The 26,373-nt window shown below is 43.6% G+C and overlaps 1 protein-coding gene across 2 annotated transcripts in view; it reads left to right on the plus strand.

Moving 5' to 3' along the window:
• The window catches only part of IFT81 (intraflagellar transport 81), an 872,384-nt gene that overhangs the window by 203,220 nt on the left and 642,791 nt on the right, over positions 1-26,373 (plus strand). For both annotated transcript variants that reach the window (XM_085633362.1, XM_085633363.1), the window contains exon 9: positions 20,910-21,073. In XM_085633362.1, coding sequence (XP_085489488.1) covers positions 20,910-21,073 — 164 coding nt within the window. The remainder of the gene's footprint in view (positions 1-20,909; positions 21,074-26,373) is intronic.

Below are 26,373 nucleotides of genomic sequence, written 5' to 3' on the forward strand. Positions count from 1 at the left end.
AGCACAAAAGAGGAAATCATATTATAATGACAGTGGAAACAGGACTATAGCTCCTTTTACCACCCTCCCCGTGCTCATGAGCTAGTTTAGAATAATTATAGAAGACCTCTGGGCTTTGTCAGGGAGACCCTATACCTACGAGATCAGATGCAGTGAATTACATCTCAGGATCAGCATAGCTCTTCTATGTTGGAAAGGTTTTCTCCAAGTACCTTCTCATGCATGTAATTCAATATTAAAAGCACCAGAGTTTCAGTTGGGCCGCTGTGCTTCATGTTATGTCTGTGTGCGTGGGACTGATCAAAGTGAATCAACAGCATACATTGTCATTCGACCTTGAACAGGCTGTACAGACAACAGGCTGTACAGACAGATCGCGGTGCCCCGCTGGATATATGAAAGGTAGACAGTTCTCATGTGAAGCAGCTACAGCAAAGTATTTCACGAGAACACAGCCATGTAGTGTCGTGTGCAAAAGCGGCAGAATGGCAGCCAAGCTAATACTACTTACGCTAACTTAGCAACGTCTGCTGTTAACCCCATTTCCTCACTACAAGTGCTGCTGTACCAAGAGTGCCGGTGGCCATCCTATATAGCGCATGTACATAAGTGCTTCAGTGCATACAAAGGTGTAGTAAGTGCTATAATAATGCTGCAATACAATACAATATTTATCATTTGCGCGGATCACAAAGATTTGTTTTGATCCTATTAAAATCTTTGTTTCCATCACACTTCAGAATCACAAAACAAAATGTGCTTCATTTGTGCTTCCATGACTACTGATATATGCTGAAATATTTGTACAGTTCATTTATAGGTATTTATATATTTTGTGTATTAGAAACAAATTGACATTCTATAGTATTTCTTTTCTCACTCCCTGTATGGAGGGCCACTCAAATTATGCCATTCTGTGGCATTTTCAACATAATTATGAATTTGCTGTATTTGAGACATAATCCACCATCTGCGTAATCTGCAGATTTTAATTTAAAAAAATCTTGTTTCTACCTCCAACAGATCACAAATTACTAAAACTGCTACAACACGTACTACTGTGCAGTGGAAGGTCCTTCACAAAGGTTACTGATCACCTTTCAGTTAGTTATAGCTGCATTTGGATGTAGAGCTGGTGGTAATGAAGTGAAACTTTTGCCCAGACCGTGCTAACGCGTACAAATGACAATGTAATGAAATAATACTATCACAAAATCTGCTGCATTAACCCGAATAATTTTTCTTTTCTTGCTGCTGAATTTAGTCAACCTTGCTACATAATTTTGGCCTCCTCTGCTGCATAATTCCAGTGATGATGCCTGTACCCCAGCGAGATTGTCACTTGGTTCACTTTACAAAATCCATGCACTTCACAATCAGAGAAAGAAAAAGAAAAAACATCTCCACATTTAAAAGAATAAGCTAAAATTTGGCAGAAGCCATAGCCTGACATTTAAACCCTGTCTTTGAACAAGAGGCAAAGGTTACAAGATGAAAAAAAAACTTCTTTATTGCTGTTTCACCTTCTAAACTCTAGCATGTTGCACTGAGTTATCGATAAATACTGTGCCAGCTGCCTTGATCAAAGATTAATATGCGCTGGCCTCGGCCCTCAAATGCCCTCCTGCAGCCACGGCCCTGGGAATATGCCAATAGGGATCCGGGTGAGAGTGGAGGGGCGAGGAGACGTTGTTGTCTGAGCCTTGATGTAACAATTTTTCACCTGGTGATCCAGAACTGTTCTGCTCCCTGGGTTTCCAGCCTGGCATGTCTTGGTTAGTTTGCAGGGCTCCTTAGGGCTCATCTCTGAGCACAAACCTTTTCAGTGTCTATATGACCCTGCTTGGTAACATCGTCAGATCTTATGGATTGAAAATGTTTCCTATACTAACAATACTCAGCTGATCATATCTACATTTTAGATTACATTTCCGTAATCCAAACTAAATTCAACTCTTGCATGCTCTAGGTCTCTGACTGCATGCTAACCAACTGTCAAAAGCTGAACAGCGATAAAAAAGAAGGGATCCTATTCAGCAAATCTGCAACCTGTTGAGCAGACGGCTGATGGCCTGTTGAGTTGGGGGATACCTCACTGCCCATCAGCTCTGCTAGAAACTTAGAGTACATGCCATTACAATGACCAGTACCTAAAAGCTATTCCATAGAGAAATAGAGGGATGCAGTATTAAATTTGATACTGCTATCTCCGGCTACAAAACAGTTAGAAATGTCATTATTAGACATGTGACAATGAATCTTTATTAAAAGCACAATTCACTTGTGAAGTTGGATTTTAATCATTATTAAAGAAAATGTGTCTTTTACTCTCTTAAAGCCTCAAGGCAAATTTGTATTAGCCTCGAACTGCAGCCCTCTAAGTGCACAACCTTGAATAAGGTATGAAAACAAAGGCTTGATTCTGTTGAGGTATTTCTCTTTGTGTTTCTATTCCTGTAGCAGGGTAACCATTTAGACCCAGGAGCTTAATTAACTTCAAAAGGTCCTCCCCCGTCAGCCGTTCCTTTGTTCCCCCAGTCAGCCAGTCTCCTATCCCTGTGGGGAGAGAGCTGCCCCTAGAAGTGGTTTGTAGACTGCAGAGGAGGGTGTGCCCATTTCCCTTGCCAGACATGTGATGTGGGCACTCAGACTCTGCAGTAGGGGAGAAGGTATTCACCATCTTGAGTTTAGGCAGAGAGGGGCACTGTGGGATTGTTGCAGTAGGGCATGAAGGAAATGCCCCAGAAGTGGATAGGGCAAGTCCTGGAAACGTTTACCCCATTGGTTATGTAGGAGCCAGGAGTCTGAAACTTGAGAAGAACCCGAAAGGACTGGATCTGCTCTCTTGTACCTAGGACACAGAAGTGGACTCCAAGGGTTATAGATCTGGCCTCTTGTTCCAGCAAGAGGGACACAATAAGAAGCCTTTCCTGCAGCTACCTAGCTGATCATTTCCAACTGGACCTACCTCGCACCGTGCTGCTGGTCTCTGCTGGCGTGAATCCTGACCCCCCGCAAGTGCTGTTCATGAAGTACTGGGACTTGTGGCTGTGTCTGCCTAAATTTCTCCTACCATCTCTGAAAACCTTGGATGTAGAAACTTTTTGGCTTCATAGAAGTCCAGAAGACTGAGACAAACCTGCCAAGCTGATCCAACCGGGGTACTGAAACCATGGGTTAGAGTTTCGGGTATCTCCCGCTCAGAACTTTTCCGCAACAGCACATCCGATTCAGCAGGACTTCACAGAGAAGGTATCCCGCCTTCTGGAGACCTCTTTGGCTACATACAGCCTTGCTCCACTGGAAGAATACAAACTCCAAAAAAGTGACTAAGTGCAGGCTAAGAAATCTTGGCTGGGTGAAGACACCAAAAGTATCTGGCTGGCGAAGGACCTTAGTTGGGAGCAAAATTTAAATTTCTCCTGCTCAGAGCTTTCTCGCCAAAAACCAACTGCGTCACTGGGACCACGTCCAAAGGCTATCCAACCTCATGGAGCCCTCTAGCTGCTTTGCCCCTCTGAACATATTTACTTCCATTTTTTAAACTAAATCCCAAGTTAAAACTCTCGACTGGGTTGAACCTGGTAACTGTATCAGACCCCAGCTCCATCACGTTCATCCTCAAATCATGGCTAGGACCTTGCCTCCCTCAACCAGTTGACCGCGGTTGGCGCTTAACTTTGTTGTTGCAATTTCCATTTTAAAGTAATAAAATTACCATATGTTCATGTCTCCAGTACTCCTTATTTGACTTTTGTCATTTCGGTGTCAATTAATTTATTAAAATGTACTCTATTTTTCTAAATTGGTTTGTGAATTTACTTTTGTTACTACATTCAGTCTACCTATTCAAGGTGAATAATGAGCTGGGTGTCAGTAAGTGTACATCATAAAGTAGTAGCCAACATATATCATTAACTGAACCAGGTGAGGCACTTATATATTGAACAGTGTGGGACTCAGCATAGGTTTCAGACAAAGTCAGCAACTCTGACTGCTTGTGATTTATTGCTTGGATAAGAGATTAACCATTCCCAAACTGAGCCTCTGACACCAACTCCATGCTACCGATTTAAAAGCTCCTCATTGGAAATAATGTCAACACCTCCAGAAAGATACAATAGGATCAGGGATGCATAGCTGCCTAGATCAAATATCCAGTGCATTTCTTCAACCACTGATCCAAGTCCTGCCTCTGTACTGTAGGATGTTCTGAAAGATTACTTAGGGTAGTGAATTTGACTCATGGAATCAGGAAAGAGCTTTGTTAGTGTGTTTTGCGTGCATTTTGATTGGAACTGTCGGCAGTGAAATTGAGCGATAGTTAACTGGAGTGTGCGTGTCAGCCAATTTCTTTTTTTTTTTTTTAAAGATATTACTATGCGGCATGCATCAAACTAAGAAGGGCCACAGCTGAGGCAATTGAGACATTGAATATCGATAGGTTAGCAGGAGAAAGCTTTTGAAAGCCTAAATGAATAATGCGGCAGGACAACCTTTGTGAGGTGATCTGAGTTGAATAGAAAATGAGCAGGGTTCGAGACTGCGATCAGAGATTGGGGCTGCAAACTTGGAATATTCAGTTAGTTCAAATAGAACGTTAGAACAAATAGAAAGGATCATGCCCTCTATGAACTTTTATTATTAAATAATTCGATATTTTGGGGCCGATTCTCCAAAATATTTAAGACGACGCACTTAAGTATTCCTGTACTACTTTTTGTACTCATAAATGCTTTTGTGAATAGCCCCAGAGTTTGCAAATAAGATGAGCAAAATCAAACAAAAAGTAAGTAGAACGTTTTTATGTACTGTTAGCCAACTTGAAATCCTCAGAGCGTCCATGGGGCATGATTTCCAACTAAACTAATTTGTTTCATTTCATTGTAAGAAAACGTTAGCTGAATACCAGTAATTATAAAATCCAGATACTCTTTACAAAGCAAAAAATCAACCCAAAAAAATTAATACTCCACATTTGTTTCCGTTAATCATTGGTAGTTTGCACGGTCAAAGTCAACGCAAGGCAAACAAAATTAGTTCAGTAGGCATTCTACATCTATGGTGTTAAAAAATACTATTATAGTATAATTTTCTTAGAAATAAAGATTGTATTCGTGGTGGATAATAGCTAGAGCAACCAAGACGAGCCACCCATAAACTGTGAATCCTCTTCTGTCATTCTGTTCTTCAATGATGTGGGTATTCAACTTTTGGAGCACTAAATGGCTTCCTCTTAAATGTTTATTTGGTTAAGATTGCTAAAAATATTATTTGGGCATCCATCCAAAACTCCACTGCTTCTTATCTTCTATCTGTGTTTTTGTAAAGCAGAGTGCCTGTGTTTACAATTGAACAGCAAGCTTTCAGTTTGTGATGGAAAAAAGAAGTACACGTTTCCTCTAGATTCACAAGCCTGGGAATTTTGAATAATGCATAATTAATTGCAAAACATTTTCCGTCGTGTCTGTTGAAGCTTTCTAAATGTATAGTGTAGTGAATATTTTTAAGCATCTCTTGACATTATTTTATTTTAACAGCACATGACAGACATTTGTACTTAGGCTGACGATCACGTTTAGTAGTGTCGATGCTTTTAACTAATAAATGAAAAGGGTTGAGACATAAGAACGGGCCATGTGAGTCTCAAGATGCCGGCCCCTAAAGAAAATCTTCACGGGACTACATTTGAAGTCAAAACCATTAAGCTTTATTCAAATTTAAGAACCATTACAGAAGGCAAATTTGATTTTGATTTGCTTTATAGACTTGTTAAGCGTGCGTATGCCCGAGGGCGTCTTGGCGCTGGAATTGGCAGGAGTGCTGAACTTTGGTAGGCCCTGGTGGTCCTGACATTTTAGTTGACGAATAACCAAGTTTTCAGTAATTGGATAGTCAAATTCAAATCAGCATCAATAATGCATCAAATAAAAGCCAGTTGAGGTAATAACAGAAGGACCGCCTTCAAAGCAAGTAAATACTCCCAACCAAAATAGTTCAGCAAGAGGACTAGCATAAATCTTCTCAGTTTAAAAATCAAGGAAAGTCTTAAGTATTAATCAGTAGCTGGTGCATCTTTTTTTTTTAAACAGTTTTTATTGATAGCATGGCATCACATTACTTCTTGTATATTTATCGTGCGCTTTCTTACATTTCAGTTCTATATATTGATATGCTACGCCCTCCACGACATATCAAATCACAGTATATTCGCAATGCCTTTTTTATATTTCCTTGATTATAAACATATCCCAATGATCATAAAAAAACCCACATGAAATGTCTCTTCCCCTGGCAGCAATCGGCATCTCTATTTATCGTGTGGGCATTCAGATCGGCTGACATAACTAAATTAATGTAATGTGTGTGTGACACGGTCAGTGTTCGTTTCTGTGCTGGGTACCTGTGAAGCGGCATGGGCAACTGCATAGGTGTAGTTTCATCATTACCCTGGGTTACTGCTATGAACACTTCTGTTAATATTTGTCCACAATCCTTCAAAACTCTCTCAGGCATTTTTGTCCACTCTTACTGCCCTGAGGCAGCATTCTTCCGCCATAGCTGGTGCATCTTTGACTGAAAGTGTGTTGGGTTCCCGCTAACCATGTCCCCAGCACTAGTGTTCTTTCCCTAAACTGTACGATTGTTCCACAATTGACAACCCTTTAGGATCCATGCAAGCTTGTAGTATATTGTACCCCTGGTACCTAGGGATTTGGACCTAAAGTGGGTCTCTAAGGGCTGCAGCACAAATTGTGCCATCCTAAGGGATCCCTCACCAAGCTGATGCAAACTGCCATTGCAGCCTGCATTTCTTAGTGCAGAGTAAATAGAAGAGTCGACATGGCACACATGGGCGGCCACCACGGCTTGCGGGTGGGAGGGCGCGCACACGGCAGGAGGATGCTATGGCTCGCGAGATGCTTAAAAAAAAAAATAATGATATTAACTGACCTTGCCACCGCCAGGTCCCGCGTCTTCTCTCCTGCTGCCTGTGTCCGACTCCAGGTCGGAACAGGAAGCAGGCAGCCAGGCTCCCACCCCTAAGCCGTTGGAGCGTTGTGATTGTCTGAGCGTCATAACACGGCGCTCAGCCATGGGCTGTAGGGGTGGGCATGTTCTCCATGCAGGCTGTAATGCAGCCTCCACGGAGAACTGGGGAGTGTGCATGACTGTTTTAGGTGGCCCAAGAGGGCTGACCAAACAGTTGTTGCGCACAGGAGTGTCTACCACTCCTCCCCTGCAGCTCTGCCCCACCCCCTCACACACTGCCGTAGCAGGAGGAAAAAATAAAATGATAATAACAAATCATGCTATTCTCATTTTATTTTTTCCTTTCTTTGCTGCTCCTGGCATTGGACGACACTCCTCCGCCTTAGCAGAAGGGCCACCACTGATGGCAGACATCCCTGTGTGCCATGCCTGCCAGCACTACATCTGATGTAGGTAACTCACCCCTATGGCAGTCCTTGCAGCCTTAAGGCAGGGTGCACTATACCAACGTGAGAGCAAATCTGTGAGAGTGGCTATGTCCCGGTGATATCGAAGTTCACCCTTGGGTATTGCCAGTGCATTGGGAAGCCATAACAAGTACATGGGCTGGACACTCGACATTACGAGTTCCCTAGCAACATGATGGCTTCACTGTACTCCAAGATATTTGGTACCAAACACCTGGTCTTAATAAACCCACACTGATGTCATTGCTGGATCTATTAATAAATACACACAGAGGGCAACTTTAAGGTGCCCCATGGAAACCTACTCACTACTAGTGTGTTGACTGACTGGTCTCTATCAGCCAGGCACCATAGACAGGTTTCTGACCTCCTTTGGTGAGAGCCTTCGCTCTCAGAGGACAGTAACAAAGCCTGCTCTGGGTGAAGGTGTTCACACTTCCTCCAAGCTGGATGGGCCTTCCTGGACTGGAGACTTGAAAGGCTGCGACCCAGGGCCTCTCCATATAATTGAGTTGCCACCCCCCTGTCCTGACCCCACTTTTTGGCGGCAAGTAAGGCGGTAAACTTTGTTGGATTAAGAGGTGTGCCCACATTCAGCCAGCACCACCTTAAGGCGGGCCAGCTGATGTGGACCCCAATTTTCAGATTCCTTCATGTTTTGGACGGAATTAGCATTCTGAGATCAGGGTTATGCCCATTTATCCATAACGGGCATATAGAGGGTGTAGACACCCTAAAGGTAGGTAGCCTATTGGCTACTACCTTTCACTCCCCATAACGCCCCCAAATTGAGTATTTATGTGGCACCCCTGAACCCAAGAACTTAGATTTGACGGATCAGAATAAGGACAAAGAAGAGTCGCTGACTGGTGAGAACAGCAACAGAACTTTGTTCTTTGGTGTGCAACCCTGCCGTCCTCAGCCCTCTCTGGACAATTGTGACCGAGTGACTCATGCTGCAAGCTGGAGAACTACCAAAACCTTGGGTAGCTTGTCAGAACTTCAACAAACACCGAAAGTCTCCATTGGAGTACAGGAGCTACTCAAAGCAAACACAAGGAGATGATGGACGGAGTGCTAAAACTTTTCAAACACTCACCCCCAGTCACAGATGTGGGTTGAATCCGTCATCAGTACGCAGGCACTGACAAGCAGAGTCCGGTCCACCGCCTTGCAGCTCCTCGGCCTGACCAACGACGCAGATGACCAGGGGAAGGTACTTGTGCTCTGGAAGGTCAGATCTGTCTCCCCACTGAGTGTGAAGACACCAGGACCAATTGGAGCCATGCAGCAACAACCCCCGGTGTACCGGACAGCCTGCACAACACACTGACCGTGAGTGTCCGGTCCGGATCCTCACTACACCAGGACCAAGCAGCCATCGAAGGACGTCCGCATCACTGAGACCCACTTCAAGAGTGGCCCAGCTACTTTGATTTTGCCCCTGCCAGCTGTTTACTCCTGACCACAAGGTGCATCTTTGTACACACAGCCCAGCCGACCTAACCACTCTGCACCGAGTTGCATGGCCCGGGTCCCCTTGCTCCAAGACCCCTTGTGACCTCACCCCCTGTTTGCCCACAAGTCCCCATGTGCACCCTCTTTCCAGGTAGCTCCCCTTCTCCATAGCTTGCCAGCTACCAGCCTCACCAGCACCCTGTTTCCGGTAGAACCTGGGCGTTTCCTGACAAACAGCTGGTGGTACTTTGAACCTTGGACCACTACTATTCCAATCCCCGAAGGTGAACCCCTGAGACAGACTGTACCTACCTTTATGCCTATTTGACTTTTCTTCCCCTAGGATTGAAATGTGCGTAAAAGCGCACGTTTGAAACTTTTACTTACCTGTGAATATTTTTATTGAAAACTGTACCTACCTTGAAACTAAGTTCTTTAGTTTGAAACATATATATATATATATATATATATATATATAAGAAGTGTTATTTTTAGGTCGAGCCTAGTCAGCGCTCATGTGTTGTCTCTTGACATGCTATATCTACTCTGGGTGCTTAGACCACGTCCACCACTTTCTGTTTGTTACCTTCTTCTGCCTTTCTAAATTTGTTTCTTTCAATTGGTGACACGTTGCTCTTTGTCCTGCCTTTGTGTGTGTTTTTCACTTTCGTGGGGACTGCCCCTGTTACATGTCCCCTTACTCTATGATTTATTTATTGTTTATTTGGTGCACTCTTTTTTTTCATTAAATTAGTCCCACACCATTTCTTGCTTGCCCGTGGCCGCTCTCATTCTTGTCCCGTCACCCACACCATTTATTGCGAGCCTCCGGTTTGCCCGGTGTGGTGGTAATTTAAACACTCCTGTCAAGTATTTAAGAACAATGTGCATCTTTGCCTCCCGAATAAAAAGCTAATGGCGTGCGTTTGTTTTGCAAACCCACTGGTCACTCTCAGAAAAAGTCAAACAAACTGTAGTTTTTTACCTTTAATATTTTTTGCCTCTTCTGCCTAAGTTCTCGCTTACAGTGAGGTTTAGACCTCACACCTTCAACGTGGCGGTGCTATATTTTGAAACACTTTATTTGATACGGTGTGCTTAGGGCTGCCTGGGCAGCAGACAGCTGGTATGGGAGGTGAGCAGGGTAGAACGGGGCAGCTTTGCCACTCTCCACCAGCCGAGGTCAGACGTGCCGCTCTCCTCCCCTCACGCAGCCTGTGTCTGCTCATACACATTCCCGCAGGTGCTAGCACTCCCAGAGGCGGGCCAGCAGTTTCTTCCTGCTTGTTTACTATCTGTATATTAGTAGTTTCCAATTCCATAATGGTTGTCTCTGCAGTCTTAATTAGGTTCTGTTTTTATAGTCGGTGGAAAGTCGAGACATAAAACTAAAGCGTAAATGCAAAAGTGAGTCCTGCCTACACTTGTGCATGCATGTAGGTTGTATTTACCAGAACCTGTACGCACAGGGAATGTTCATGATTATTGGTGCTGCGAGTTGTCCTGCATCCGGTTGACTTAATCTATAGGCCTGTGTGTATGTGTCTATTCATGCATCTGCATGCTTGTCTGTCTCTGTTCACGTGTCTGTGTGTGTTTACCTGGATGTCTGTTTGTGTAGGTTCGTCTGTCTTGATCTGTTCGGCTGTGTCTATGTATATGCTTGTCTATCTGTTCGCATGGACGAGGTATGAATTAATGCATTCCTCTATGCAGGTCGCAAGTTGTGCGAGGCTGTGTCAGAATGTGAATGTCTACTGGTGCTGGCCACTTGCGGACACAACTCCCATGTCTGTCTGCATTTCTTCAGCATTTAGTTTTTTTGCTTTGAGGTGAAGATTTGAACACTTACACAGTAGCTAAACCTGCATAGAGGCATGCAGACTTCAAGCCAGGCATTTGTATTGACTGGAAAAGATGTTTTGTTTTATTTCGCTCGGGTGTTGTGGCAGCTACATATTTGAGCAGGAATGCATTGTTGATGTGAAAACACCTTAAACCAGTTAATGGGTGGGAAAAGGACCCTAAAACACTATTTATGATGGCTTTTATTGTACTGCCCACTGCTACTTACATGAATAATACACTTGATGTTTGAGTGCGACATTTGCACTTTGTTTTGTACTGTTTAATATAAATGATCTGAACACTAAAACAACCGATTTATACATTTTGAAATTCTGTAGTTTGTCTTGCATCGCAGCATACATGCTCCTTGCGGATACATTTGCAGGAATCCTGGGGCTTTGAACCCACCTTTAAAGTATTTCTTCGTCTTTATGTTCTATTTCAGGCAACCAGGGTGCTTGAGGTAGCATGCATCTACAGGGAGCCATCACTTGCATGGACGTGTCCAAGGAACAGCAGGAATATATATATATAGCCTTTGTCAGCAAGGCAATGCGCTATTCTGCCCTACGCTTATGGATATGAGCATCACTGTGAAGGTGCTGCATATAGGATTGGTGGATTGGGGCTGGCGTACTTTAGTCCAAGCCTTCCGGGCAATGCAGGCCACGGTGCAGCAGAGCCAGCGGTGTCGTGTCCTGCTCTTCTAGCGCCCCACATCCATCAGTTCCTTCATCCTGCATGTGGTCCCATGTATAAAATATTGCAAAAGTGCCTAGGAAGTTTACACAGGACCGATCTTATCAATATTTCCTCTCGCAGTCACATTACAATTATTAGATACACCCCCAACCGATAAGAACATTTATTTTACTAATAAATTGTGTTTGGCGTGCTGTTAGGGGAAAACCATTACCTGTGTTAAGATTCTAAAACACGGAAGTCAAGCGACCAACACAATATGTTTTTGCTATACAAAACATTACTTTGATTTTTGCAGGTTTGTATTTCCTACCAGCATTACTATTTTTGATGATTAAACACTATTTGTTACTTCTCTGTCTTAAGTGAAATATATATTTTAAAGTACTTACTAATTTAATAGGGTGTCAGTTTAAAGTGCCTAGTACCTACTTCACAAAATTGTTGCTGTTTTATAGCATGTATTCCTCAATCAGACCGCATGACCCAGTGTGTAGTAATTCTATAGCTCTTCAATCTCTGGCGGCACAGCACCCAGTAGTATGTGCTGCATGGCTAAACACTTGTGTCCCAAAGGCGAGACCTGTTGGCTATGCTATTCTAAATTGGTCTCAGATTTATTCTTTGAGCGTGTGTCTCATTTATTGCCTCTGTGAATACAAGTGCTTAGAACTACCCTCTGATGAGCCTAACTGCTCGCCAACACTACCACAAAAGAGAACGTTCGTATTATCTACTTTAGCTTCTGTACACCAATTGGGGACTCACTGGACTCTGCACAGTGTACTTCTTTTTAGTACACTATAGGGAGAGCCAGCTTCCTACAGGCAGTAAAAGGCAGACTCTCCCATGGTGAGATTTGCCATATTAGGGCTGTGCTAATAATGTTTCATTCACATACACCTACAGTAAAACAAGAAAATGTGATAGGTCAAATTAGAAAGATTTACTTTCATGAATAATTACACACAGGGAATGAAAAAAATAACATGACATTTATGCCACACATGAAAACAATACACAGTGCAGCTGCTTAGAGCAGACACAACCAAAGGACCCTGAATGTGTTGCAACTAGAAGAACGTTTAGCACATAGCTTCCTCGAGGAACACAATTTACAGCTCAGCCAAGTATCATACATCAGCAGTTAGACTAATGCATTTTAGTGCTGGTGTCGCATCAACACACAAAAATGCCTCAGTCATGAATAGAGTTCTGTCTTCACTGTGGGGATCAATGTGGCGCTATGGTGTCATCAAAGTGGCCAGTGCATGGCAGTTCACATCGTGATGGGCTGCTGACTGGACCTAAGGGAACTCACTCCATGTTATGGTGACCTGGGGCCAGCGCGCTCCTAGATTTTTAATTGGGTACATTGTATCCGCCGCCATATGGCAAAAATTAGCTGTCCGCCGTGGACCTGGACCGAAGTTTCTTTTTCTCTCAGTTTACCATGTGGCACCTGACCATCAGGTGGTTTGGAGTCTAACAAACAGCAAGAAGTGCCAGGTCCACAGTCTCCTGTAGATCCCAGTGCCTTTTGTTGTTTTGTAGGGACAGTCCAGCTCACGTTGCTAGTCCAGGCGGCAGCACCAGTGATGATGTGTTTTTTCCTTGCGCCACATGCCCAGGGAAGAGGCGCGGCCACAGTTTTGTTGTTTGCCTAGAGCCATCGCAATAGAGACTGCAGACAGAAGCACAGGTAATAGCTTCTCACATGGCCTATAAGTCTGCATCTTGTAGCAGTGGTGGCTGCCTTGTAACGGGGGTGGTGGGCAGGATAATGGGAGTGGATAAAAATAAATTAGATAAATAAACTTACCTTTGCCGCCGCGCCACTGCAAGTCTCTCCTCTCTCCTCTTCATCTACTGGACTGGGAAGCACCCAGGCTCCCGTACTCTCCCAGCCAATCACGACGCTGCATGAACAGCGTTGTGATTGGTCTGAGCGGCCTGTTTGGCCGCTCAGGCAGTGCCTGGGCATGTTCTAAATGGGGCTGTGCAACACAGCCCTGTGGAGAACATGCTAAGTGCTCATGAGAGTTTGGCCAGCCCAAGAGGGCCTGCCAAACCGTCATGCTCACTTAGAGGAGTGTAAACCACTCCTCACTCGGCTCTGGCGTCACAGATCCAAGCCCCGCCCCGGCTCTGAGTCCTGCATAGCAAAATAAAAGGATAATGACATACTGTTATTATCATTTTCCGTTCCTTTTTTGCACTGCTGAAATAGCAGTGGGGCGGCGCTCCTTCGCTTTAGTGGAGGCACCGCCATTGGCTGGCAGTATAGGAGTTGTTTAGGGGGTTGAGCTTTAGGTGCTCACTTATTTCAGCTTCAGCTGCAAAAACCGAACATCAGCCTGCTTATTTTCTTTTTATAATGTACAATTACATTTGTATTGTCAAATATTTAGTAGCTGTGCAGCGTGGATCAGATTGTGTTCAGTTTTTTGCGATATGTTAGAGCTGGGCCTTTGCCTATGTAATGTTTGAAGCCGGCTTGCATGGCCAGGGTATTGTTAGAGCTATCTATAGTGAGTTCATGAACTTGTTGCATCTTGGTTATGGGTTTGCGGTGTTGCATTTCATAGCCACTTGCATCTTTCTCCACCAAAGCTAGCGATTTGCTTTTTTAGATTGCTAATTTTAAGCAAGATCCCGCATTAAAATGTTGTTTCAGCAGCTCTCCCTTCTCAACTGCCACTTGTCCTTAGAGTAATATTCATGGGCATTTAGGAAACATAGCTTAACCTGTCATGTATGATATCTTTGAGAAATTCTGTCTTTTTAATCAACCGCCCCCCTGAAAAGAAAAACTGGAGGTCCCAGAATGCAGTTTGCTGTTGGCTAAAAAAAGGTGTGTCCAGCTGGAGGTGTCACACTTGATAGGGTTACTTTTGGAGGTGTGCAGAACAGCTAACCTGTCATGGCTTCATGGTGCTGGATGTGCTTTAGCAAATGCAATAGATAATTTCAGCTCTTTACAGAACAGGAGAATCCTATATGTCCTGACATCTTGTGCGAACAATAAGAATGAATTTCCCAGTTGTATGGTCCATTGTAGTTTTCAAGTCCAAATGATTATCAAAAATCAGCTAAATTCAAGATGAATACTACTGAAAGATTCAAAGTAAACAATGACCTTTCCAACAGTATTCCTGTTTCTATTGGAGTCCCACAAGGATCTGCACTATCTCCTACTCTCTTCAACCTGTCTCTGGAGCCCCCCTCTGGAAGACATTGCTACTCTCAACCTTACTCTGTTAAAAACCCAACAATGGTTATCGCTCAACCTGTGCCCATTCAGGACTTGCTCAACCAGCTTACAGCCCTCAACTGCACCCCACATGTAGTTAACTCTGCTAGATTACTAGGCCTAATTCTGGACAAATGCCTAAATATCCAGGATCACATCAGTGCTACAACAAGAGGCGCTAATTACCAACTCTGCACATTAAGGATAATCAAAAAGTTCCTGCCACCCTCTGATCTGCAGCAAGCTGTCCAGTACCTGGTGATCTCCCGCTTATAATACGGAATTGCGACCTTGGCTGGACTCCCCAAATCCAACCTGGCACCTTTAAGAGCCACTCTGGTGCCAGACTCATCACCGGCTCGAGAAAGCATGACCACATCACAACTGATCTACACCAACTGAATTGGCTGTCCATTGACGCAGGAATCAAGTATAAGATAGCTTGCTTGACTCACAACGCAGTGCACCATAACACACCCTCTTACCTAGGAAATAAGCTAGAACTATCGGGTGGGAATCGAGCACTAAGAAGTACAAACACGCTACTGCTGAAACCCCCATAGTTCAAAAGTAAGAGAACTTGCAACCCCGCTTTCTCCGGTCTTCCTCCGAGAATATGGAAAGCTCTCCCGCCAGAAGTCAGAACAATCCCTTCGTCCTCCTCTTTTAAAAACAAAAATACAAATACCTGCTCATGAATAGCCACTGGAGACAATAGTTCTGTAACTCCTTAAACGTTCGAAATGACCCTACATCCTTGCCCTCTGCTACCTCGATGCAATCCGCTTACTGTTCAAAATGCTGATGTTCATATCCATTTGCCTTTTATGCTTTTAATGTTTTTGCATAATTTTCTATAGTTTTCTGCTTGCTAAAGTTCAACCAGCAGACGATGCTGTACATTGCTCTGTTACCGACCGGGTCAGTAATCTTCGGCTCGATCATGAATAGACTTGTGAGTCAATAGCTCTGTAACATCACATACAATCTGAAATGACCTCACAACTTCTGACCTACCTGACCTTCGTTGCATGCTACCTATTGCGAAAAAAAACACTGATGTCTATCTGCCTTTGTCTTTAATCTGCTTTTATAGTTGTTATGTTGATTTCGATTATACCTTCCTGCTCTAGCCTATCAAGCGGGCGACGATATACAGCGCTCTGATACCCTGTTGGGTCATGTTAGTGCTTTCTAATACTTTTCAAATAAATAAAAATACTTTGTTCTCAGGATAAGGCATTTCTTTAGTTTGAAATCCTTGTTTATGAATAAGGCTCCCAGTTTTCCGTTTTTACTGATTTTTACAGATAAATACGGACAGAAAACAATGTGTTTCCTCTCTGTATTTATTTAAAAAAATTGAAAAATACAGAAAATTGGGCTTCTTGTGCGTGACTCTCCATGTTGGCTTTCTGCTTTCCAGGACAACAGCTGAGCAGATACACAGAATGGGAAGTTACAAAACGGGTCCAGATTTCCCTGAATGCAGGCATATGTTAATATATATTAATATTATAATGCTGATATTTGCCTGTGGGTGTAATATTTCACTATATTTGGCTGTCTAATTTGCTAAAACGCAAAAAGTAGCAAAGTATGAGTGCATGTTTATCAGTTGAATAAATGTGGAAATATAGCGTTTTACAGCTCTATTTTTTACCAAACACAAAATAAATATGGATAAATACCAATAAGATGGTCAAAAAATAAATATGGATAAATACAGACGGAAATGCTAAAAAAAAAAATACCATAAAACTGGGAGCCCTATTTATGAATGATGTCTTCTGTGTGGAGAGGGGGCAGGCGTTGGTGTGGTAAGTTCATCATATAGCTGCCAAATGACTGTGCCTTAGGGTCTGACAGCTTTGGCTAACCCTGCTTTTTACCATTACGTTTACGTTTTGCCAGTAGTGTTACCTTGTGATAGAGATCCGATCAGATCCAAAGGCACCTTTAATGATTTGTGGATTGCGGGATTAAAGTCTGCACAAAGGAAACAAAATAGTTAGGAAGGGATTCTACATCTATAGCATTGTATATGAGAAATCAATCCGGCTAGAGATTTTATTAAATAAAACCTTATTACTGTGTAATAGTTTAGAAATAAAGATGGTATGGGTGTTTTAATAGCTTAAGTGATCGAGAAGAGGAGCGCATAAACGGTGAATCCTCCTCTCTCATTCGTTTCTTCAGTCAACACTTTTTTACCAATCCCCTAAATACTAAACAAATCTCTAGAAAGAAAATACGTGACATATGCTCAACCCACCTAACAGACCTACGTCTGGCACTTGAATCAAACAAAACTACTGTGCAACCGTTTCTTCACATCCAGACAACAGATCAAATAGAGCCTTATCTGAACTCCGTCTTAACCAACTACGAGAAGTTCTTATTGACCAGATTGCGCTTGAATATATTCCACCGCTTAATTACATTCCCTGTGACAAATGATTGGTCAGCCCAATTGGCTCTATGCCCTTGTGACGACTCCTCTGTTCAGTCGACCCTGCACACAATTATGTTTTGTAGATTTTATACCGAGGCAAGAAAGCTATACCTGATTCCTGTTTTGAAGCATCTGGGCTTAACCCAATGTAGACCAGCCTTCATGACTCTTCAAATGTTAGAAACAGAAATGTTGGCAACTAACACGGCGAAGTTCCTAAAATTTTGCGTGCGACACAGAGCAAATCTCTAAATGAAATTTCATCCAGACGGCTCCTCGAGTCACTTAATTATACCCTACGATGAACTGGGATTAGCCCCCCTTGCACCCTAAACCTGCAACAGGGGGGTTCTGTTTTTCGAGCACCGTCTGTACATTTTTACATTTTTAATGTTTTAAAAACGTGTAAGGAATTGTGATCAATTATTTTATATATGTATATTTGTATGTGCTTTTATGGTATGCAATTTCCTTACCGAATAAAGCTTTTCATTCATTCATTCAGTCATGTAGATGTTAATACGTTTTTGAAACACCTAGTGACTTCCTTTTAAATGTTTATTTGGTTAAGACTACTAAAAATATTATTTGGAAATCCGGCCAAAACTCACTGCTACTTATATCTTGGTGTTTCTGTGAACCAGAGCGCCCGTGTTTACCCTTGAAGACCACAAATTTCAGTTTGTGATGAAAAGAAAATCAGTACACATTTACACCAGAATCGCAAACCTGGGAATTTAGAAAAATGCATAATTAATTACAAAACATGTCTCATCTCTTGATTTTTCGTTTTTTTTGTTTTCTTTTAACAGTATGGCACAGACATTTTCACTTTGGCTGGCGATCACGTTTGGTAGTTAGCATGTGTACATGTCTTACACCGTGAAGTACATATTTTTAACCATATCTTTATTGGTTTTATTTTAACAGAACATAAGACTAGTATTTTAAGCACCTCTTGGTTGGTTTTATTTTAACAGTACATAAGACAGTTGTACTATGACTGACGGTATCACATATATGGAAGCAAGCATCTCTACATGTGTTACATGGTATTGTATGTATTTTAAGTATCTCTTCAGTGGTGTCAGTATAGCGACATCCGTGAGCCATTCACACAGCCTAGCAAGGATAACCGTACTAAAGATTTTCTGTGTGCTGTTGATGAGGCTGATGGGTCTATAATTAGAGGGGAGAGACCGAGAACCTTTTTTAAAAATCTGAATTATCTCCGCTCATGCCCAAGTGGGTAACACTGGTGCGTCTTTCAAAACTGCATTGAAAAATAGTACCAAGTACGGACACCAGATATCTTTTTCATCCCTAAATATGTCCCCTGGAATGTTGTCCAAACCTGGGGCTTTGTTTGGGATGAACCAGTCCAGGGCGGTCCTGACCTCAGAGAATGCTGTTGTAATCAAAGAAGTCAGGTGGAGGATAAACTGGCCCAGCACCCATTTTGCCTGATCACATGTGCACATCCACCCTAAATTGAGTGTGCTTCACTGCCAGGGTTGGTGGGCCAGCCTTTTAGTTTTCCATTAAAGCACCCTTTCATTTTTGGTCACTTGCCATTTATTCATCAGCATTTTACTGCAACCTATGTGGTCACTGTTTCTACACTGGAGTGGCCATTTTAGAATGGTATTGCCCTTAGTGTATCATTTCGTACCATTCCAAGATGGTCACCTTGTTTAGAAACAACATGTCGGGTATCTTGGATCGGTACAACAACGATACAAGATGCACATTTGTTATTGACCATGTTTCTCTACATTGTGACCATCAAGTTCCCCCACACAATCTTGGCGAGGCCCTTTTTCACCAAACAGACTAACACATTACAGGGCACGCATTCTGATGACTTTAATATTTGGCACACACCCGCACGGATAAAGGTCTTACCACTCTAGGGGCCCCCACATGGTTCAGCTTCTCCATCTAGCACCTAACATAATCTTTTGGCGGGGCTTTCTGCACCATCATGTGCCAAATAGACCAACACTTTACTGAGCGTGTAATTGGCGATTTTAGCATTAGTTTTTCATTGATTCGGGTAGAGTAATGCTGTTTATTTGTCGAACCTATCGTTGACAACCGTTCTGTATATCTTAACCTTATGCATGTCTGCACGTCATAATATTGCATGCTCGTTGCACCGCTTAGCTTTGGCTTTGCGTCAGTGTCGTTCCACCCTGCACTCGCCATACAAACCGCCTTTGACTGCGTACCCGGGGATGTTGTTAATTTTGACTGGCGACAAACGCAATGATAATTTTTATTTTTAAATTTTATACCATATGATTTTATGGCATATCTTTTTTTTATTTTATATATATATCTTTATTAACATTTTGCATTACTATTACAAAGACAATTTATATGTCCGTGGCCACATATGCATCAAAACTGAATAACATAGCATATATATTCTGATTACATTATATATTATCTTCCAAATTTATGGCATAGCTTATGCTATCTTTTAGTTTTTATATTTACTGTCCTTTTATGCTATTGCTTTGTGTAAGATTTTAAGTAATCATACAATAAAGATTCATTCATTTATACATTGCGACCATGTTGGATCTTTAAAACAATCATGCACTGTGCAAAATGCCATTCCAAGATAGCCACCTACTTTTATGTTTCATTTTTTACTTATTACTGCATGGCAATGATCAACATATGTATGCAGCAGAATTTTGTTATCTACTGTTATTCTTGTTCTTTTCCTCATATGTTTTATTTAATTTATTTCTAATTTATTGTTGAGTTATATCTGTATGTTTTATTGTGGATGGCTGACTGGGGGATTACACAAACCAGTCTGTGGTGGATGAATGAATGCATGAGAGCAAGGGAGAGTGACAAAGTGCATATATGATGAGCTATTGATTGCCTGAATGCCCCAGTGAGTCAAGAGGCGCGTTCAGTTATAGGTCAGACCTATTGTCAATGCGAGTGCTAGTTGTGAATTGTATTTGTTCAATGTGTATAGTGCTATTAATGGCCTGAGTGCATGAGGCAAGATAATAAAGATTCAACAAGGTAGTCTGTCTTTTCCTTACAGTGTATTTACACCTTGGTGCAGTGCCTGAGGTATACACTGTTGAGTTTTCTTTTTATTGTGCAAGTCATTGATACTGCTTATCCGACTGTTGCACTCTATCTGAACATCAAGTGAATAAACGTTGGCTAGGCAAGAAAACGTACATCAATTTCACAGGTAAAGTTGTGTAATTAGCGTCCACTTCCCAAAGTACATCAATAGAGACAACTGATTGTCAGGGTTTCAATGCAGCTGCTGATTTTTTATTTTACCTGTTTTATAAAATGTTTTAAGGTAGTACTGGTAATACAATCAAGTAACAATGTAAGGAAAGTTGTACGGTTTTCTTAACCTGTGTTTTGGGTATGTTTTCAATCTTTCTTACATTACCCCCTTTTTGTACCCTATGTTCCTCTGTGTGGAGCACTCAGATATACATTGGGTAACTACCTGCTAAAACAGCAATGCACACGCGCCACTGTGGTCTCAGTCCGAACAAGTTCTTTTCCCATGTGATGTCTGCGTTATCCTTTCTGTTGCTACCGTTGTACAGCAACTTACAGTCCCGCCTGAATGCATTGCTATGAAATATATCTGTATTCAGAATCTGTAAACGTTGTAAAACCTAGATCCCATATGTGGTAAATGTTGTACCAGTAATTTATATAATATTTTCTATAGGTTTGATGAAAAGGCTGGAAGAGGAGATAAAGTTTAATTCTTACATGGTGACTGAGAAACTTCCCAAAGAGTTGGAGAGCAAAAAGCAAGCCTTGCATTTCCTACAGAAAGTTGTAACAGAGCCAGCAATGGGGCAGTCTGAGCTCAACGAACTTGAAGTGAAGGTAAGTTTCAATACATGAAATCTCAGAGCTGTGGGAGATCGAGTGAGACAATGGAAGCTCATTGTAGATAAAACTGCAAAAATAGGTGTTACCGCAAGGTGAGGGACCTCACTAAACGTTAGTTGGCAGTGTTGTATTAGAGCTTTACTGACCAAGCTCCGTATATGCAAGAAGGGCCATGTATGAGAGAAGCAGCTTTGCAAAAATTTCCTTTTTTAGGTCTCGCCTGACATAGTAGGTGGGTTTAGAAAGTGCTACCCACATTTTTATGCTGGCGACAAGCTACAGTGCACAATGGCGTGCACGCTCACAGCTGCTCCCCGCATTCCCCCCTCCCTTCTCGCCCAGCCATCTACCTTTCCTGCACCAGCCTTCAGCACCATACCCCTCCTCCCGCTGCTGCACGCGCATCCCTAGCGTGCGTCATCGCGGTCGCGATCACTTTCGCTTTTAGAGTGATCGCGATGAGGGATTGTCAGTGTGTAAGGGGTAGTTCAGAGTGCGTCGTTGTCTACACAAAGCAAGAAGCACAGATCCGCTCATCTTCACAATCTAACGCCTGACAACCGCCGGCTGGGAAACAACAAAGGAACAACAGACCAAGCATAACTGACCCTACACTCGCCATTACAGCACTTCAGTTAGACTTGGAAAACGAACGAACAGTTGCGCCCCTTTCTCTCTTCTCCCCCATGATTGTGTACTGCTCTATCACTCTAATCCCGCCCCACTCTTCTCCGTGGTCTGTCTACTGCAATAACCCTGCCTCCTTCAATCCCCTCTGTTTCCCCTTCTCCTGCCCGTGAGCTGCTCTACATTCTAGACACGCCCATTCCATCTCCTCGCGCCTCTTCCTGTCCATGTGCTGCTTTGCTATCCTCATAGCCCCGCCCTTCTTCCTCATTCCCAGTGCTGATCTAGAAACACTTTAATACCGCCTCTTCCGCCCTTCTCCATCCTCACGTCTTTGTGACCCCCCCACCCTTTCACGCTCGTGCCCGTACGTGCTCTGTTCACACACTGGGGGCAGCTTTGCATGATCTCAGCTGACAGGCGCCCTGTTCCCCCCACAACATAAGCTGATTACGAAGGGAATAAGGCGCATTAGAAATCTGTCTGTTTCATCTCTTTTCTTTTTAATCCCCCACTCATGCTGGACCCCTCCGTGTTACTGAATTTCACTTACGTAAATAAATACATTTTTGTGCATGTAAAATCGATTTCTCAGCCTCGACCACACAGTGTCCTTCATTGTTAGGAATATATGGGCTCCTAAGTGTCTTTGTACGGCAAGAGCCTCCTGTCTCTAGGAGCTATGGGGCTGAGAGTGCATATATTTCGTTTTATATTATTCTCAGGCCCTTTACATGGGATTTGCTAAATCTCTACCTATGTTGATGTAACATGTGACCGGTTCCAACGCAGGACTACTTCATAAAACAATTCTCAGTGCTTAATGACACACGAGGTGCTGCAAAAGGTCATCAGATGATGCAAATTGAGTAGAATTGGCTAAGTAAGTGCATTGAGATGAAATTGCACTGCCCCTTAATGCATCCGGGAATATTAAAACAGGACATACTCAGTTTCTCCATGTATCAGCTCTCTGTATCTCGCCATCTCGCGGGCACCCTTACAGCCGCGATTGCTTTCACTTTTGCGGCACCGCCATCTGCATAGCCAATAGGTCTCGCTTTTGGGACCTTATAAGCGTTTAGCCATGCAACAGTTGGTGTTGTTGCACTAAGGATATTGTGCTGCATACCTAAGTACTTATAGGGTTCCAAAAGCGAGACCTATTGGCTATGCCAAGGCTTGTTTACTTTGTGCTTGATTCTTTTGACTAGATTGTTTTTTTTTTTTTGTTTTTTTTTTTTGAAAAACCTTTATTGACATTGCAACCAAAGACAAGTATGGGCCTACAACCCTCGGGGCCGGCCGCTAAGCAGTTAAAGTAACAGCAAGCAAATCTTAATCACACGCAGCACCTCGGGAAGCAGATTCTCCATGCTAGTATACTCCAGTCCAGCGAACAGCCCAAAGGGGAAACCAGGATATAAAAGGTTTTCATTTTACAATAAGGGATAGAAGGATCAGGTGCCAATCAAGTTCTCAGCAGCGAAAAATGGCAGGCAGAGTAGTGAACGCCAACAATGAACAGCAATCTATCAAGTCAATGGCGCAGAAACAGGAGGTTCAGGATGTGGAGGAATGTCACGAGCCGTTTGCGCCTGCAGTCCCCTGCCCAAGGACCCAGAAGACATCACGGAAATTGATGCACAAATAAAAAACAATGATTGGCAACGAAGGAAACCTACCGTACTGACCCCAGAAAAGAAAGACAAAGAAGAATAAGAGAAGAAAAAGGAGGCCATAGGAACAAAGTAAAGGACTAAAGAAGCCCCTCCCCCAACCCCCCACCCTGCACCTCTGCAGATGACTACGGCCCCCCCCCGCAGTGTGCCTGTCGCCCCAGAACCAGACCCGAAATATAGGAGAAACAGAGAAAAAGGGGAAAGAGAGGAAACCCCCCCTAACAGAGAAGGGGAGAGAGTAGTAATAAACTGGAGGAGGGCCTTCGACCATGCCCCTGGCTTCTCCCTCCCGCACAATATATTCCTCCCCAAAACAAACAGTAAACAACAAAAATTCGACCATGTCTAAGAGAAATGGGGAGCATTATTCACAGACTACACTATCAGTTATGCCGTGAGAGCACACAACCCCCAAGCCCGCCCGCCTATTAAATGACAACCTCTGAAGGATCAGCCTTATCCTTGGCCACGCTTTGCGAATCCACCAATGCATACCCAGCGACCCATTATCATGTCCAAAGTTACAAGGAAGAGGAGCGTCCAAAGAAGACCAGGAAGGGACACACACATGTAGGGAGGATGTCTCTGAACACCAACACAGTCATCGTCATGGAAGATCACCTTTCCCAGTACTGCCCCAAGGCCTGCGCCGCACACAAGGTCCAGGAAGGAGGAATCAGCCAGAGCAGGCGACCGCTGCGGGAAGATCGCCTGGGTCGCCGGAGGCCGCGCATGGGACAAAGTCACCACCTTCTGCTCAAGTCCAAAATCTCCGGAACAGGCCGACCCCACAGCCAGCCGACCACATGCTGCCACAGTGTCCGAAATTTCCAGCTGTCCCTTATTCACAGAGGCGGTCACGTTACTTTCCTCCTGTGTAGGGTGAAGCAGATCCTTGTGTACCTGGGGACAGGCAGACCGCAACTGTTCCGACGCTGACGCAATACCATCCAGCTTCCTCCCCAATACCCGGGCGCCGTGAACCAGGGTGGAATGAAGGGCTCCGAGAGCGTCGAGAAGGTCACCGTACCCCAGCACAGCCCCCTGCGCTCGCTCCGCTACGCTCCTCTGCGCCACACACTCCCAATCTTGCTGTGACCCAATGTACAGGATGATAGAGTCCATCCCATCAAGATGGCCGCATGGCAGGGCCACCCCAGATGGGAACCGGGACTCAGGCACAAGCGCATCAAGTTCCATGTCACTGCAAGCAGGGTTACGGAGGCAGGCAAAATATGCGTCCAGTGTGTGGTCACAGGTAACAGTCGTTCTCCTCCTGGGCCAGTGCCCGCGAAAACCGGGAGCAGCCCGCGCAAAGCGGGACGAGCCACAGGCCGCGTCCGATCAGTTCACTGGCGAGGGCCCAGGCAATCGCCGAAAGACCCTGGAATCGTCACCCCGGGTATGCACCCGTTACGCCACGCTCGATGGTAGGAGCGACCATAGCGAGATTCAGGCCAATATTCGCTCCGCTTCGGTATTCCGACTCCACCCGGTCACCAATGGCCGCTGTTGTTGAACTGCCGCCCGGCCATGTTGTCCACCCGAGGTCCCGGCCCCAGGGCTGCACAGGCCGCAAACTTCAAACGAACATTTCTCAGGCGGTACCGCCGCCAGAAACTTCAGGATCACACGATCGGTTGCCGCTCTCAATCACCAACACGGGCATGTAGCGCAGGCTGAGGATCACATGCAGGATATCTGTGCGGGATGTGGAGGTTCACGGAGCCGGGAGCCTACGCTGCCGTCCCGGTCGCCATCTTCTTGACTAGATTGTTAACGATAAATGCTTATTGCAGCTAAAAAATGTGTTTACACTATTCTACTTAAAAGATCTTACTCCGATTAGATCGCTGGCTTGTGGTACAGAAGGCTTTATTGTTTACATGTTAATTAACCTATTGCTTGCATTGTATTTATCTGAAATTGGCAGTCTTTTAAGGTTTTGTTTCACCTGACTAGGGCACACAAAGTAGGCAAAGTAACGTTTATCTGCCCAATGCACGCCTCCATTATTTTCTTTCTTATGTAGTTAGTTTAAAAAAATAATCCTCTATATTGGGAGTTTACGGGTGTGACTTTCTTTAGTCATGCAGCAGAACATCATAAGTGCAACCTTCCTCAAGATCAGGTAATTTCCAATATTAAATCTATGTTCTGCATATTTCATCTGCACCAACAAGATTTGCACAGCCGAAACTGTGAAATATTTCCCATATTTCATGGTTCTCTATGAATTGGGGCTTTAATTGCAATAAATTGTGTGCAATAAAAAACAAAATACATAGGTATCAACAGCTGCCGCCACAGAATCTCCTCAATACACTGGTCTACATCGTTGTCTTAGCACAAATGTATGCATGAAAGGTAAATCAAACCTAAGCACTCCATAACGCTCATATCTAGTCACTTTCTTTGGTAGATTAACTCGCGTTGCACTGTATAGGTTTTTAATCAATTAGTGCCATTGCCCAAGACCCTCAAAGTCGAGATTTGCTTAAGAGTGCTGTTGCTCTTTCCAATCGCATCATTACTCCTAGGGGGAATGGATAACTAAATCGTGTTTGGGTTCCCACTTCAGACAAGTCATTTGATAGCTCCTTTGGGATGAAGGCCGAACCCTGATCTGTGTGGAAATGTCTAATTCCTTTCATGGCAGCCAAACATAAAATATTTTGCAACTGAGGGAGCCGTTGCATTACACTCGTAAGATCCCCACTCAAAAGTCACACAGCTATCCACAACTACTAATCTGCATTGTTTGGGACACTTCCCTTCAGAAATAGCTGATTGCGCTCCACAAACACGGATTTTTATTTTCTTCCTTTGTTCCTACCCTTCTCTTTTTTTCTCTTCCTCTCTTATCCTATATTTCTTAATCCCCTTAGGATCGTTTAGAAACGCCTGAGCCTCTGAGGCTTGAGAGAACACCATAAAGCGCCACTTATGTAATACCTTAAGCCTAGATGTTTGAACTATAGCAGC

This window comes from Triturus cristatus, chromosome 11 (genome assembly GCF_964204655.1).
Source record: "Triturus cristatus chromosome 11, aTriCri1.1, whole genome shotgun sequence".
In the NCBI taxonomy this organism is placed as follows: Eukaryota; Metazoa; Chordata; class Amphibia; order Caudata; family Salamandridae; genus Triturus; species Triturus cristatus.